The following is a 17012-nucleotide window of genomic DNA, read 5'->3' on the forward strand; positions in this document are numbered from 1 at the left end:
GAGGGAATAAATCATGGTCTGGTCCGGAATCAAGTACCACACACGCAGCAGAGAGGGAATAAATCACGGTCTGGTCCGGAATCAAGTACAACACACGCAACAGAGAGGGAATAAATCACGGTCTGGTCCGGAATCAAGTACAACACACGCAACAGAGAGGGAATAAATCACGGTCTGGTCCGGAATCAAGTGCCACACACGCAACAGAGAGGGAATAAATCACGGTCTGGTCCGGAATCAAGTACCACACACGCAGCAGAGAGGGAATAAATAAGGATAATAAAATTGCATATAACTCCCTAGCAGAAGGTAAGACGGTAAGAGTCACCCGATGACGAAAGGAATGACGGAAGTGAAAATGGAACAAATAATGATTGGTGAAACCTCATACCCGATAAAAAGGAAAGTAACAGCATTCCTACTTGACCATTGGCAGAGAGAGCTTTTATATGTATAACTCAATGACATGGATTCATTGATAAAAATTTACCATAATGACAAGTATGTCTGTAGCTTTCATTGTCAGTTATTCACTGCTGAAATACACTTAATCTGGAGAAAAAACAGAGAAAAATAAAGAGCGAGAAATAAAGCGAAGCTAAAGTAAGCGCCTCTCAACAAGTATGCTAACAACTATACTAATGGAAAACATCTCGCTAATGCTGTCAGATGTATCCAGACACAAATGATTTAGGAATAAACTGACAAATAGGAATGTGCCATCACATTTACCTGTCGTAAGCTCAAGTTCCTCATCCTCTGCAACCTGCCGAGACTCGTCAGCTGTGGTGAACACATTAACAGAGCCCTCATGAGGAGAGTGCCTCAAATGCTGGCTCGAAACTACTGTAGAAGGCGTTGTGCTCTGTTCTACCTTTAACATCATGGCACTTACTGTATTACTACAGATGAATACTTTATGATACACGTGTATGAGTATAACCTGCTGTTTGCAATAAATTACTGCTTATGCATAAAAACCCTTGCTAAAAATTTACTGATTTTCGAGACAAGTTTGTGGATGTATAACTAGTAGATCTCTTGCTGAACCTCTAATTAACAAAATCATATAAGGGATGTGGCAACTGATACAAGAAATATAGAGGACGCACAGCTATTCCTAAAATAAATGCTAGGCACTGCTCGTTTTCTATTGTAATAAAGAAGTGTTGTCTGTACTATTTTTTTCAGTTGCCGAGATTCACTTGTTTTGGTCTTGATTGCGAATCCACACGTAATGCATTCATAAACAGAAATAGTCTTATAAACTAAAGGGCAATGAGCAAGGAGAATAATGGTTCTCTAGTCATGTGGCCACCTCAGAAATAACCCCCAAAAGTGACTTGCTCCAAAAAATTCCCACAACAAATATTTTTACCATCGCACGCGTTTACTAATTATTTCTAACAATGTTATGCACTATAACCATAGATATATAAACCTATATATATATAGGTTTATATATCTATGACTATAACCAATACAAAATTTCTTTGTGGAGAGGAATAGTACTACACACCTGTATGACATCAGCAAATACAAAAGTAACTAAAAAAAGGGCACCTCGCCATAACAGGATGCAATGTTGTAACTTAGTGTGATATGAAAATCTTTTGCTGCAAAAAGGCTGTTTAATAAAGGTCTCATTCAGATATATACCGGAAGGGGGGGTTAACTAGTCCTCATAAGTAGATAGTGCATAGTTGTTAAACCATTCTTATATCATTCTACTCTTATATCACACAATCTGCTAAAAACACATAGTCAGTAGTAGAGAAATCAAAACAAAAAGTTTGTAGCTCTGGAAATGAAAGATGATATTCTTTCTTCTAAGGGGGTTAGAGGAAAAAAGGAGGGATGGAGATGAGAGAGAAGCGACGGTGTCTGAAGTTTCAGTTTTCATTTAATGAATGTTTTTAACTACATTTATAATTTGAACAAGAGGTATGTAAGTTAGTTAGTTGCAAATACAATGGCCATTGATAATAACTTACCACTTTGAAGCTGGGCTCATGATAATTCAGGGTTTGATAAGGAATAATAAAATAAGGAATAATAAAATAAGGAATAATAATATAAGGGATAATAAAATAAGGGATAATAAAATAAGGGATGATAAAATAAGGGATAATAAAATAAGGGATAATAAAATAAGGGATAATAAAATAAGGGATAATAAAATAAGGGATAATAAAATAAGGGATAATAAAATAAGGGATAATAAAATAAGGAATAATAAAATAAGGGGTAATAAAATAAGGGATAATAAAATAAGGAATAATAAAATAAGGGATAATAAAATAAGGGATAATAAAATAAGGGACAATAAAATAAAGAATAATAAAATAAGGGATGATAAAATAAAGGGATAATAAAATAAGGAATAATAAAATAAGGGATAATAAAATAAGGGATAATAAAATAAGGAATAATAAAATAAGGGATAATAAAATAAGGGATAATAAAATAAGGGATAATAAAATAAGGGATAATAAAATAAGGGTTGATAAAATAAGGGATGATAAAATAAGGGACAATAAAATAAAGGATAATAAAATAAGGGATAATAAAATAAGGAATAATAAAATGAGGGATAATAAAATGAGGGATAATAAAATGAGGGATAATAAAATAAAAGATAATAAAATACGGAATAATAACATAAGGGATAATAAATGGTTTCTAACCAGACCATACGCCCGAGTAAACGCGGCTGCAAATTATTGGTAGCGAAGAATAAAAAATACAAAGACTAGAAAACTTCTCTTCAGCAACAAGAGCTTTACAATAAACTATTTGTTTTTTTATTTATAACAAATATACACACTATCAGACTCAGTGCACTGTAATCATTATGTTTCTCCAATTACTTCTAAAACTTTACTTTTTTGGAAGTTTGAACAACTATTTACTCTATTTTATTTCTGTTTTTGTCATGTTTTTGTCGTTGCACAAGCTTAGAGCTTCAAAATGATACTCAGTTAAAAAGGAATTGTGCTACTCTAAGTGCTTTCACAAAGAATGGAAAGTTATCACTATGGTCTAGGATCAGAGTACTTGCTTGTGTATGCAAGTTATCACTATGGTCTAGGATCAGGGTACTTGTTTGTATATACAAGTTGTTAATATGGTCTATGATCAGGGTACTTGCTTGTGTATACAAGTTGTTAATATGGTCTATGATCAGGGTACTTGCTTGTGTATACAAGTTGTTAATATGGTCTAGGGTCAGGGTACTTGCTTGTGTGTACAAGCTGTTAATATGGTCTATGATCTGGGTACTTGCTTGTGTGTACAAGATCAGACTACAAAGTTTCAACAGAGTAAACCCCAGAGACATAATATTTTTAAATATAAATACTTTCTAAATATAAATTGTGGAATATTTTATAAAAACCAATATATTTTGAATATAAACTTATTTGGGTGATAAAATCTTGTGACAAAAAATGTAATTTCTGATTGTCACACACTGACTCAATGTTTGACCAATTAGCCGGAGTTGATGCTCTTATTATTATTGTACTTTTCTTATTGCAGTGGCAGCGCTTATGGCTACATTATAAATTGTTGACTCATTTAGAAGCAGTGAATACACATCATTATACATACTGTCCATAAATTTACATGTTTTCCTGCTATGAGAATGAGTCATCAAGATACAATAGTTGCACTAAAAGAGAGGCTTAAGCCACCTACATACTATCTCTAGTGTCTCAAACTACCTACATACTAGCTCTAGTGTCTCAATAACCTACCTACATACTATCTCTAGTGTCTCAATAAACTACCTACATACTAGCTCTAGTGTCTCAATAAACTACCTACATACTAGCTCTTGTGTCTCAATAAACTACCTACATACTATCTCTAGTGTCTCAATAAACTACCTACATACTAGCTCTAGTGTCTCAATAAACTACCTACATACTATCTCTAGTGTCTTAATAAACTACCAACATACTAGCTCTAGTGTCTCAATAAACTACCTACATACTATCTCTAGTGTCTCAATAAACTACCTACATACTAGCTCTAGTGTCTCAATAAACTACCTACATACTATCTCTAGTGTCTCAATAAACTACCTACATACATACTAGGTCTAGTGTCTCAATAAACTACCTACATACTAGCTCTAGTGTCTCAATAAACTACCTACATACTATCTCTAGTGTCTCAATAAACTACCAACATACTAGCTCTAGTGTCTCAATAAACTACCTACATACTATCTCTAGTGTCTCAATAAACTACCTACATACTAACTCTAGTGTCTCAATAAACTGCCTACATACTATCTCTAGTGTCTCAATAAACTACCTACATACTAGCTCTAGTGTCTCAATAAACTGCCTACATACTATCTCTAGTGTCTCAATAAACTGCCTACATACTAGCTCTAGTGTCCCAATAAACTACCTACATACTATCTCTAGTGTCTCAATAAACTGCCTACATACTATCTCTAGTGTCTCAATAAACTACCTACATATTATCTCTAGTGTCTCAATAAGCTACCTACATACTATCTCTAGTGTCTCAATAAACTACCTACATACTAGCTCTAGAGTCTCAATAAACTGCCTACATACTAGCTCTAGTGGCTCAATAAACTACCTACATACTATCTCTAGTGTCTCAATAAACTACCTACATACTAGCTCTAGTGTCTCAATAAACTACCTACATACTAGCTCTAGTGTCTCAATAAACTACCTACATACTATCTCTAGTGTCTCAATAAACTACCAACATACTAGCTCTAGTGTCTCAATAAACTACCTACATACTATCTCTAGTGTCTCAATAAACTACCTACATGCTAGCTCTAGTGTCTCAATAAACTACCTACATACTAGCTCTAGTGTCTCAATAAACTACCTACATACTAGCTCTAGTGTCTCAATAAACTACCAACATACTAGCTCTAGTGTCTCAATAAACTACCTACATACTATCTCTAGTGTCTCAATAAACTGCCTACATACTATCTCTAGTGTCTCAATAAACTGCCTACATACTAGCTCTAGTGTCCCAATAAACTACCTACGTACTATCTCTAGTGTCTCAATAAACTACCTACATACTAGCTCTAAAGTCTCAATAAACTACCTACATACTATCTCTAGTGCCCCAATAAACTACCTACATACTATCTCTAGTGCCCCAATAAACTACCTACATACTAGCTCTAGAGTCTCAATAAACTACCTACATACTATCTCTAGTGTCTCAATAAACTACCTACATACTAGCTCTAGTGTCTCAATAAACTACCTACATACATACTAGCTCTAGTGTCTCAATAAACTGCCTACATACTAGCTCTAGTGTCTCAATAAACTACCTACATACTATCTCTAGTGTCTCAATAAACTGCCTACATACTATCTCTAGTGTCTCAATAAACTACCTACATACTAGCTCTAGTGTCCCAATAAACTACCTACATACTATCTCTAGTGTCTCAATAAACTACCTACATACTAGCTCTAGTGTCTCAATAAACTACCAACATACTAGCTCTAGTGTCTCAATAAACTACCAACATACTAGCTCTAGTGTCTCAATAAACTACCTACATACTATCTCTAGTGTCTCAATAAACTACCTACATGCTAGCTCTAGTGTCTCAATAAACTACCTACATACTAGCTCTAGTGTCTCAATAAACTACCTACATACTAGCTCTAGTGTCTCAATAAACTACCAACATACTAGCTCTAGTGTCTCAATAAACTACCTACATACTATCTCTAGTGTCTCAATAAACTGCCTACATACTATCTCTAGTGTCTCAATAAACTGCCTACATACTAGCTCTAGTGTCCCAATAAACTACCTACATACTATCTCTAGTGTCTCAATAAACTACCTACATACTAGCTCTAAAGTCTCAATAAACTACCTACATACTATCTCTAGTGCCCCAATAAACTACCTACATACTATCTCTAGTGCCCCAATAAACTACCTACATACTAGCTCTAGAGTCTCAATAAACTACCTACATACTATCTCTAGTGTCTCAATAAACTACCTACATACTAGCTCTAGTGTCTCAATAAACTACCTACATACATACTAGCTCTAGTGTCTCAATAAACTACCTACATACTAGCTCTAGAGTCTCAATAAACTACCTACATACTATCTCTAGTGTCTCAATAAACTACCTACATACTAGCTCTAGTGTCTCAATAAACTACCTACATACATACTAGCTCTAGTGTCTCAATAAACTGCCTACATACTAGCTCTAGTGTCTCAATAAACTACCTACATACTATCTCTAGTGTCTCAATAAACTGCCTACATACTATCTCTAGTGTCTCAATAAACTACCTACATACTAGCTCTAGTGTCTCAATAAACTGCCTACATACTAGCTCTAGTGTCTCAATAAACTACCTACATACTATCTCTAGTGTCTCAATAAACTGCCTACATACTATCTCTAGTGTCTCAATAAACTACCTACATACTAGCTCTAGTGTCCCAATAAACTACCTACATACTATCTCTAGTGTCTCAATAAACTACCTACATACTAGCTCTAGTGTCTCAATAAACTACCAACATACTAGCTCTAGTGCCCCAATAAACTACCTACATACTATCTCTAGTGTCTCAATAAACTACCTACATACTATCTCTAGTGTCTCAATAAACTACCTACATACTAGCTCTAGTGTCTCAATAAACTACCTACATACTAGCTCTAGTGTCTCAATAAACTACCTACATACTAGCTCTAGTGTCTCAATAAACTACCTACATACTATCTCTAGTGTCTCAATAAACTACCTACATGCTAGCTCTAGTGTCTCAATAAACTACCTACATACTATCTCTAGTGTCTCAATAAACTACCTACATACTAGATTTAGTGTCCCAATAAACTACCTACATACTAGCTCTAGTGTCTCAATAAACTACCTACATACATACTAGCTCTAGTGTCTCAATAAACTACCTACATACTATCTCTAGTGTCTCAATAAACTACATACATACTATCTCTAGTGTCTCAATAAACTACCTACATACATACTAGCTCTAGTGTCTCAATAAACTACCTACATACTAGCTCTAGTGTCTCAATAAACTACATACATACTATCTCTAGTGTCTCAATAAACTACCTACATACTAGCTCTAGAGTCTCAATAAACTGCCTACATACTAGCTCTAGTGTCTCAACAAACTACCTACATACTAGCTCTAGTGTCTCAATAAACTACATACATACTATCTCTAGTGTCTCAATAAACTGCCTACATACTAGCTCTAGTGTCTCAATAAACTACCTACATACTAGCTCTGGTGTCTCAATAAACTACCTACATACTAGCTCTAGTGTCTCAATAAACTAGCTACATACTAGCTCTAGTGTCTCAATAAACTACCTACATACTAGCTCTAGTGTCTCAATAAACTACCTACATACTAGCTCTAGTGTCTCAATAAACTACCTACATACTAGCTCTAGTGTCTCAATAAACTACCAACATACTAGCTCTAGTGTCTCAATAAACTACCTACATACTATCTCTAGTGTCTCAATAAACTACCTACATGCTAGCTCTAGTGTCTCAATAAACTACCTACATACTAGCTCTAGTGTCTCAATAAACTACCTACATACTAGCTCTAGTGTCTCAATAAACTACCAACATACTAGCTCTAGTGTCTCAATAAACTACCTACATACTATCTCTAGTGTCTCAATAAACTGCCTACATACTATCTCTAGTGTCTCAATAAACTGCCTACATACTAGCTCTAGTGTCCCAATAAACTACCTACATACTATCTCTAGTGTCTCAATAAACTACCTACATACTAGCTCTAAAGTCTCAATAAACTACCTACATACTATCTCTAGTGCCCCAATAAACTACCTACATACTATCTCTAGTGCCCCAATAAACTACCTACATACTAGCTCTAGAGTCTCAATAAACTACCTACATACTATCTCTAGTGTCTCAATAAACTACCTACATACTAGCTCTAGTGTCTCAATAAACTACCTACATACTATCTCTAGTGTCTCAATAAACTGCCTACATACTATCTCTAGTGTCTCAATAAACTACCTACATACTAGCTCTAGTGTCCCAATAAACTACCTACATACTATCTCTAGTGTCTCAATAAACTACCTACATACTAGCTCTAGTGTCTCAATAAACTACCAACATACTAGCTCTAGTGTCTCAATAAACTACCAACATACTAGCTCTAGTGTCTCAATAAACTACCAACATACTAGCTCTAGTGTCTCAATAAACTACCTACATACTAGCTCTAGAGTCTCAATAAACTACCTACATACTATCTCTAGTGTCTCAATAAACTACCTACATACTATCTCTAGTGTCTCAATAAACTACCTACATACTAGCTCTAGAGTCTCAATAAACTGCCTACATACTAGCTCTAGTGTCTCAATAAACTGCCTACATACTAGCTCTAGTGTCCCAATAAACTACCTACATACTATCTCTAGTGTCTCAATAAACTATCTACATACTATCTCTAGTGTCTCAATAAACTGCCTACATACTATCTCTAGTGTCTCAATAAACTACCTACATACTAGCTCTAGTGTCCCAATAAACTACCTACATACTATCTCTAGTGTCTCAATAAACTACCTACATACTAGCTCTAGTGTCTCAATAAACTGCCTACATGCTAGCTCTAGTGTCTCAATAAACTACCTACATGCTAGCTCTAGTGTCTCAATAAACTACCTACATACTATCTCTAGTGTCTCAATAAACTACCTACATACTAGATTTAGTGTCCCAATAAACTACCTACATACTAGCTCTAGTGTCTCAATAAACTACCTACATACATACTAGCTCTAGTGTCTCAATAAACTACCTACATACTAGCTCTAGTGTCTCAATAAACTACATACATACTATCTCTAGTGTCTCAATAAACTACCTACATACTAGCTCTAGAGTCTCAATAAACTGCCTACATACTAGCTCTAGTGTCTCAACAAACTACCTACATACTAGCTCTAGTGTCTCAATAAACTACATACATACTATCTCTAGTGTCTCAATAAACTACCTACATACTAGCTCTAGAGTCTCAATAAACTGCCTACATACTAGCTCTAGTGTCTCAATAAACTACCTACATACTAGCTCTAGTGTCTCAATAAACTACATACATACTATCTCTAGTGTCTCAATAAACTACCTACATACTAGCTCTAGAGTCTCAATAAACTGCCTACATACTAGCTCTAGTGTCTCAATAAACTGCCTACATACTAGCTCTAGTGTCCCAATAAACTACCTACATACTATCTCTAGTGTCTCAATAAACTACCTACATACTAGCTCTAGAGTCTCAATAAACTACCTATATACTATCTCTAGTGTCTCAATAAACTACCTACATACTATCTCTAGTGACTCAATAAACTACCTATATACTAGCTCTAGTGTCTCAATAAACTATCTACATACTATCTCTAGTGTCTCAATAAACTACCTATATACTAGCTCTAGTTTCTCAATAAACTATCTACATACTATCTCTAGTGTCTCAATAAACTACCAACATACTAGCTCTAGTGTCTCAATAAACTACCTACATACTAGCTCTAGTGTCTCAATAAACTACCTACATACTAGCTCTAGTGTCTCAATAAACTACCTACATACTAGCTCTAGTGTCTCAATAAACTACCTACATACTAGCTCTAGTGTCTCAATAAACTGCCTACATACTAATGGAACTGAGTTTCCCATTACAGTTTTTGGTCAAGTTTTTATAGTAAAGATTGCGCAGCCAGCTAATCTTTCATTATACAACTACTATTAACTTACAGATGTTATACTTTTGCTGGCTTTCATTATACAACTACTATTAACTTACAGACGTTATACTTTTGCTGGCTTATTTATATGCACTGCTGTACAATCATTGTCATATCAACACGCTTTAACCACTGCGAGATAAAGCTATTTCCTGATGACAAGCGCATGTAATATAGGATACCTCTTTTGTAATTAGTTGGCCTCAAGCCATGGAATGTCGTCATAACTCATGACTAATAGATGGGTCATATTGGCATATGGCAGCCCAATAGAAACTGACAGATGTGATGATTGACAAAAATATTTGATCCCTAAAAGGCCGGACTTCAGATTCTATTTCATTCACATCCAGCGTAAACTGTTTACCACAAAACCTTTAATTGAACGTCACAGCACTCTATTTTTCAACCTCTCGTCTAATTATAGTGGCGGTCAATTAGAGGCGGCGTTCAAATAGAGGCGGCGGGTCTATTTTTCAAAAGGCTCCTCCGAATTTTGGGAAGATATATTTAACCCTATTACGGGCGAAGCGAATGCCGCATATATTTTGTCCTTTTTTTCGGTGGAGCGATATTAAATCTTTTAGATGCAATAAATCTGCTAACTTATCTTTAACTTGTCAAAGATCTCTTAATAAATGTGCAACGAGAAATATCTCTACCAGTTGATATCTATTGCTTGCAATTGACCTGCGATGATATTATAGCCATTGTCCTTCTTTGCAATTTGTTGGCATTTTCAATTTTTATTTCATTTTAAATTTGAAGATATATTTTTTATTTTATATCTATATTTAACATTGTTGAATAAAGGTTCATTGCACTCACTGATATCTTTGCTACAGTTTGTAGCCAAAACTAACTTTTTATGTACAATAGAAGTGGAGTTATGAGCATCAATCCATTTTAAGCCGTGTTAAGATAGCCGCAAGGATGCTATTAAACAACATGCTATAAATCTGCATAGTCATAAGTTATACAATAATCATCAACATGAACAAGTGACATAAACGAATCATACTTATATACCATGCAGAAACAAAAGTTAACATTTTGGAAACAAAAATATTTCAATCGTTTGCTCGGATAACTGCATTCTCATTGTTGCTTTTGATGGAACGAACATCTTCTAGTTGTCCAATACTTTCCATAATATCTTCTGGCTTTAACTATTCTTCTGCACTGCTGAACTAGTCGATATTAGCGTCCAAACCATTATTTTGGCAGAGCAAAACTTTCACGCGCTGCATTTAGCACTAATGCAACGCGTAAATGTTTGCTTGCGTAATCTTTGATCCAAAATTTGCGAACCGGTTTTTATATGCATGTCCTTCGAAGTATTAGGACCGCGTTAAACAAGTAACTACTATTAGCCTGAGACAGTTAGTAGTCATTTCTATGGCGTTGCTTTCAAAGTTTCATCCTACCATTGTAAATTTAAACCAAATTTATATATGTAGGCTACTTCGAAGTATCAGGACCGCGTTACACAAGAAACCACTACTAGCCTGAGACAGTAATTATTTTAGAGCTTCGCTTTGAAAGTTCATTTACCATCGTAAATTTAAGCCGTTTTTTATTAATGTAGGCTACTTCGAAGCAGAAAGACCACGTTAAACACAGAACTACCACTAGCCTGAGATCGTTATTGATTATTGCTATGGTGTTGTTTTCAAACATTTAACGAAAAAAACGAAAAGCTTTGAAATTGGACGAGAGAATTAATTGCTATTGATATTAACGATTCATCGTTAATACGATTTTGTGGACACTTTTCTACTCATCAGTTGATATTATGGGCTCGTAGAGATCAAATAATGTCAAAGTGGTGGTCAAATAGAGAGTGGCGGTTCATTTTTTAACCCTTCTATCAGGGTGGCGGTCAATTGGAGGTGGCATTCAAATAAAGGTAGCGTTCAATTAGAGGTTTTACGGTATATTAGGGATCTATCATGAACGAATGGTTTCAGCACTGGTCGCAAACAACTACCTATATATGCGCAAAAATCTCCCAACACCTGACATCAATTGTAAGTGGTCATGGAACATTTCATGATGATTTTTAGCTGAATAGATCTAGTGAAAATGATGAAATTGAAAATACTGAAATTCTTCTTTATCCAATTGACTTCACTATTAACATGTAACAGGTTTATCTTTTATTTAAATTAGCTATTGGCAATGTGCCGGACTAATGGTAAGTGGCATTGTTTATAAGCTAAGTTTATAAGTGTGGCATTGCTATCACTGCTTATAAGCTGATTTTTAATACCCGTGCAACGCCGGACACTCCGCTAGTCCTAACTATAATAGGAGCCCTTTTTGGCTATCCATCTGTCTGTCTGTAGCCATGCTAAGAGGTTAGAAAAAAATACACTCTACGGGAATCAAACTCAGATATTCAGATTAGCAGCCAGGCACACACCCAACTGCACCACTCAACCAGCTCGCCGCATCGCTGAATAATTGTGCAGTTCGCTATTACATCTGATGACCTCACATGGTGCACTGAACTGTCAGGGTACTTGTAACTCATAATAAATAATTAATATGTTGGCAATGGTCAAACAATGGCACATTTCAATAATGTCTAGCCATTTCTTGGTGTGTTTACCAGCATCTTTATACAACAGCAATAAAAGAACTTCCTCCTGACAGTTCTAGACTTACATCAACTTGACAAGGAGGGCTGGCTCTCGCAACAGCTAAAATTTGGTCGTTACAACTTTGAGAAGGTGAAACAGCTCTGTCCATGTATCTGACTCCTGTTTCAACCACCGGAGAAGATGTCATGATATCATCTGTCTGAACTCCAGTCTCAGATACTGTTTGGATGGCAGCATCAGCTATAGCAGCAGACTTTACCTGGGCTTCTTCTGTTTGAACTGCGCACTCTGATTGTCTGTATTGGGTTGTCTCCCCTGGTAAGCTGTCTGACGATGTCGTGGAAAGAGATGACGATCGTGCACAATTTATTGAGAGTTTGGAGGTTGATGTTGAATTTTCAGACAAAATGTTGTCTCGCTTTTTTCCCAAAGGAAGCGCTTGCATGCCCTTTCTTGGCCAATTTCTTGGAACTCTGAGTCCCTGATCTCCATGGTGACTTGAAATAGCTCTGTAAGGCAAGCATTTGATTAGTTACACGCTACCTACCAACAAATCAAGCAAACTCACACTATTTTTTATGACTCAAACGTATATTTTATAAGAACCAATGTTATGTCAGAAAAATAATCGCAGACAGGTCTTTATTTATCAGATAATTCTCTAAACTTTAGTTGATGTTCCAAACCCAAAATAGGTTCATGCAACGAATGAACTATCAAGCAAATTTTTAGGCGATTGTTGCACTCTGCTATAAATAGTTCGTAATAACTTATTCCAGCTGTTTTGACTTTAGAGACGTTTTAAGGATGAGTTGTTATTTAAAATCAAAACTGCATTAAACTATTTATTTATTATGGCATGTGAATGGTCACAATAATAAACATTTCAACATGCAGTCTTCAATACAAATTAGATATGCAGTCCAACTACCCTCTGAATTTACTAAAGAATGTTGGAATCGACTTTCTGAAATTTCAAAGTTGAAAGGAAAACATCTTTCAAAAGCTCTCATAGGAATCATAATAGTTTTGCACGGGAAAACATTAAACATTTTTGCATATTTCTCAAAGTAAGTCTATTTTTGCTACGTCCAGCTATAGCTAATAAAATTTTGGTTTAAAATTTAAATGCAGATTGAGAAATCAAAGCTTTAACCACGAGACCACGGAAGCTCATACCAAAACTCACTCTTTATACATAACGTATACATGGTTTTCCATTTTCACACTAAAATGACATAATAATTACAACCCTATGAACTCTTTTAGCTCTATGACAAGCGATGATTTTTTGTCTTCGCCGTGTTAGGGCTAATTTGTTTTCGGCAAAATGATATCAACAATAGACTCTCGATATTAGATATTGGCGATTAAATTCTATCAACTAGAGCTATGAAACATAACACCTTTTTTGCATTTTTGTGAACCTCTATTTCCGGCTTTTCGCTTTTTAATTGCTAATTCACTGTAAAGTTTAATACTTTTCCTGCGGACAATTGTATTATCTCGAGTAAGAATAACCTCTAGATTCTCTCACCTTCGATCAGACAAAGACACTACAATATCTCATTTTTACATATCGTCGTACCAGTATCGTCGTATTCAGAGTTTTGATGGATAGCTGCTGGTGGAACAGTAATTTTTTTCTACACACACTTCTATACAAGAATTGTTATTATTAAATCAACATATTCAGAATTTTTATTTTATTTTCTCAATTCGTATTAATTATATCATTACCAAATCATCTCTTATTGTAATCGTAGCACAACCGACTCACATTACAACCACATTACCGATGAACAAATCTAAGCAGAGTGCAATAATTCATCTTCATATACACCCAAGGTCCTCTAACTAGGTCATACTTAGGTCGTTTCACCATCTTGGCTTTGAATTGCTGTCGAAGTTGACTCGAGTAAGCTGAACTACGCTCGCTGAAATCCTGGGCATCTTCATGCTTGACCTGACAGCAGGAGAGATTTCTAAACATCGTTCCATCCGCAGTGGTCGCAGGTAAACCTCCAGGCTGAAGTGGAAACAACAAAGCCAGAATAGAATAAGTGGTTACAAGTGGTTACAAGTGGTTACTTTGAAATCCCGTAACACCATCACCACTGTATGGTGTTACTAACCACTTGTATTGCGGATCACCACTGTATGGTGTTACTAACCACTTGTATTGCGGATCACCACTGTATGGTGTTACTAACCACTTGTATTGCGGATCACCACTGTATGGTGTTACTAACCACTTGTATTGCGGATCACCACTGTATGGTGTTACTAACCACTTGTATTGCGGATCACCACTGTATGGTGTTACTAACCACTTGTATTGCGGATCACCACTGTATGGTGTTACTAACCACTTGTATTGCGGATCACCACTGTATGGTGTTACTAACCACTTGTATTGCGGATCACCACTGTATGGTGTTACTAACCACTTGTATTGCGGATCACCACTGTATGGTGTTACTAACCACTTGTATTGCGGATCACCACTGTATGGTGTTACTAACCACTTGTATTGCGGATCACCACTGTATGGTGTTACTAACCACTTGTATTGCGGATCACCACTGTATGGTGTTACTAACCACTTGTATTGCGGATCACCACTGTATGGTGTTACTAACCACTTGTATTGCGGATCACCACTGTATGGTGTTACTAACCACTTGTATTGCGGATCACCACTGTATGGTGTTACTAACCACTTGTATTGCGGATCACCACTGTATGGTGTTACTAACCACTTGTATTGCGGATCACCACTGTATGGTGTTACTAACCACTTGTATTGCGGATCACCACTGTATGGTGTTACTAACCACTTGTATTGCGGATCACCACTGTATGGTGTTACTAACCACTTGTATTGCGGATCACCACTGTATGGTGTTACTAACCACTTGTATTGCGGATCACCACTGTATGGTGTTACTAACCACTTGTATTGCGGATCACCACTGTATGGTGTTACTAACCACTTGTATTGCGGATCACCACTGTATGGTGTTACTAACCACTTGTATTGCGGATCACCACTGTATGGTGTTACTAACCACTTGTATTGCGGATCACCACTGTATGGTGTTACTAACCACTTGTATTGCGGATCACCACTGTATGGTGTTACTAACCACTTGTATTGCGGATCACCACTGTATGGTGTTACTAACCACTTGTATTGCGGATCACCACTGTATGGTGTTACTAACCACTTGTATTGCGGATCACCACTGTATGGTGTTACTAACCACTTGTATTGCGGATCACCACTGTATGGTGTTACTAACCACTTGTATTGCGGATCACCACTGTATGGTGTTACTAACCACTTGTATTGCGGATCACCACTGTATGGTGTTACTAACCACTTGTATTGCGGATCACCACTGTATGGTGTTACTAACCACTTGTATTGCGGATCACCACTGTATGGTGTTACTAACCACTTGTATTGCGGATTGGTGTTTATCCAATGGTATTTAGTCTTTGGCAATCTTATGCTAATTAGCTTACACAAAAAAAGACAAACTGAATATTTACAAATAGGATAACTACATGTAACGTAGTACTAAGAACGTCTCAGCATATTAGTACAAATCAAATGTTCAAGGTTGACTTGCAAAAAAATTCACATAACAGTTATTTGGTATCAAAAGATTCACCCTGTCTTACTCTGTTGTGCTGTAGGTGCGAAATATGTGTAAATGTGATTACAAGCTCTTAGAAGCTCAAAAACGAAAAGCCGCCGTAGATTGGAATCAGTTTATTTCTCTGATGTAGTCATTATATTTTGTTATTGTTTTGTCACGTGATGTTCTCACGTGAATTGTAAGGCCAATAAAAGGCTCAATATAAAACTTCTCGTAGCACTAGTTTATGACAAACACTTTGGGTTTTACCAAAGACACCGTATCAAATACAGATACTCGCTACTTTACAGTTTTGTTTCGGCTTGGTCTAATCGTCTAGTCGTAATCTGATCATGTGGCCCATACTTCGTGACTAATTTCTGCAGCATTTTTCGATTATCACAGGTGACCAACAGGCTCGTCATGTTTATCAGGCAATGATATGTACTCCTTCAAGCTAAGGTTAAAAAATTAAATGAATTTTCACAGTAGGTTATAGGATATCAGTGCTGAAAATGACAGCATTACAATGACGATAAAATTGACGCATAAGAACAATAGGCATGGTTTTATTGAATGCGTGATGTATATTCATGAAAATATTTCGACGAATGAGGTTGCTTGAAAGTGTAAACAGAAGCCATTTCGTACAACTACGTCCCATTTGAGCCGTTTTGGAAAAAGAATCCAAACTACCGCGGTCTCGTGTGGCTGCGATTAACTGTTCGTTGTTGAGCTTTCAAGAGCTTGTAATCACATTTCCACATATTTTGCACCTACAACACAGCAAAGTAAGACATAGTGAATCTTTTGATACCAAATAACTGTAATGTGAATTGTATTGCAAGTCAACCTTTAACTAATGCCAAAAATTTAACCTTTGGTACGTACCACCACCATTTA

General features: G+C 36.0%; 1 protein-coding gene across 1 annotated transcript in view; it reads right to left on the minus strand.

Annotated features, from left to right (window-relative positions):
- LOC137387848 (uncharacterized) overlaps positions 1-17012 on the minus strand; it is a 35141-nt gene that overhangs the window by 12405 nt on the left and 5724 nt on the right. Inside the window, exons 3-5 of the mRNA XM_068074362.1 lie at positions 14331-14491; positions 12527-12971; positions 733-874 (exon numbers count right to left, since the gene is read on the minus strand). Of these exons, the coding sequence (XP_067930463.1) occupies positions 733-874; positions 12527-12971; positions 14331-14491 (748 nt within the window). The remainder of the gene's footprint in view (positions 1-732; positions 875-12526; positions 12972-14330; positions 14492-17012) is intronic.

This window comes from Watersipora subatra, chromosome 2 (genome assembly GCF_963576615.1).
Source record: "Watersipora subatra chromosome 2, tzWatSuba1.1, whole genome shotgun sequence".
Classification (NCBI taxonomy): domain Eukaryota; kingdom Metazoa; phylum Bryozoa; class Gymnolaemata; order Cheilostomatida; family Watersiporidae; genus Watersipora; species Watersipora subatra.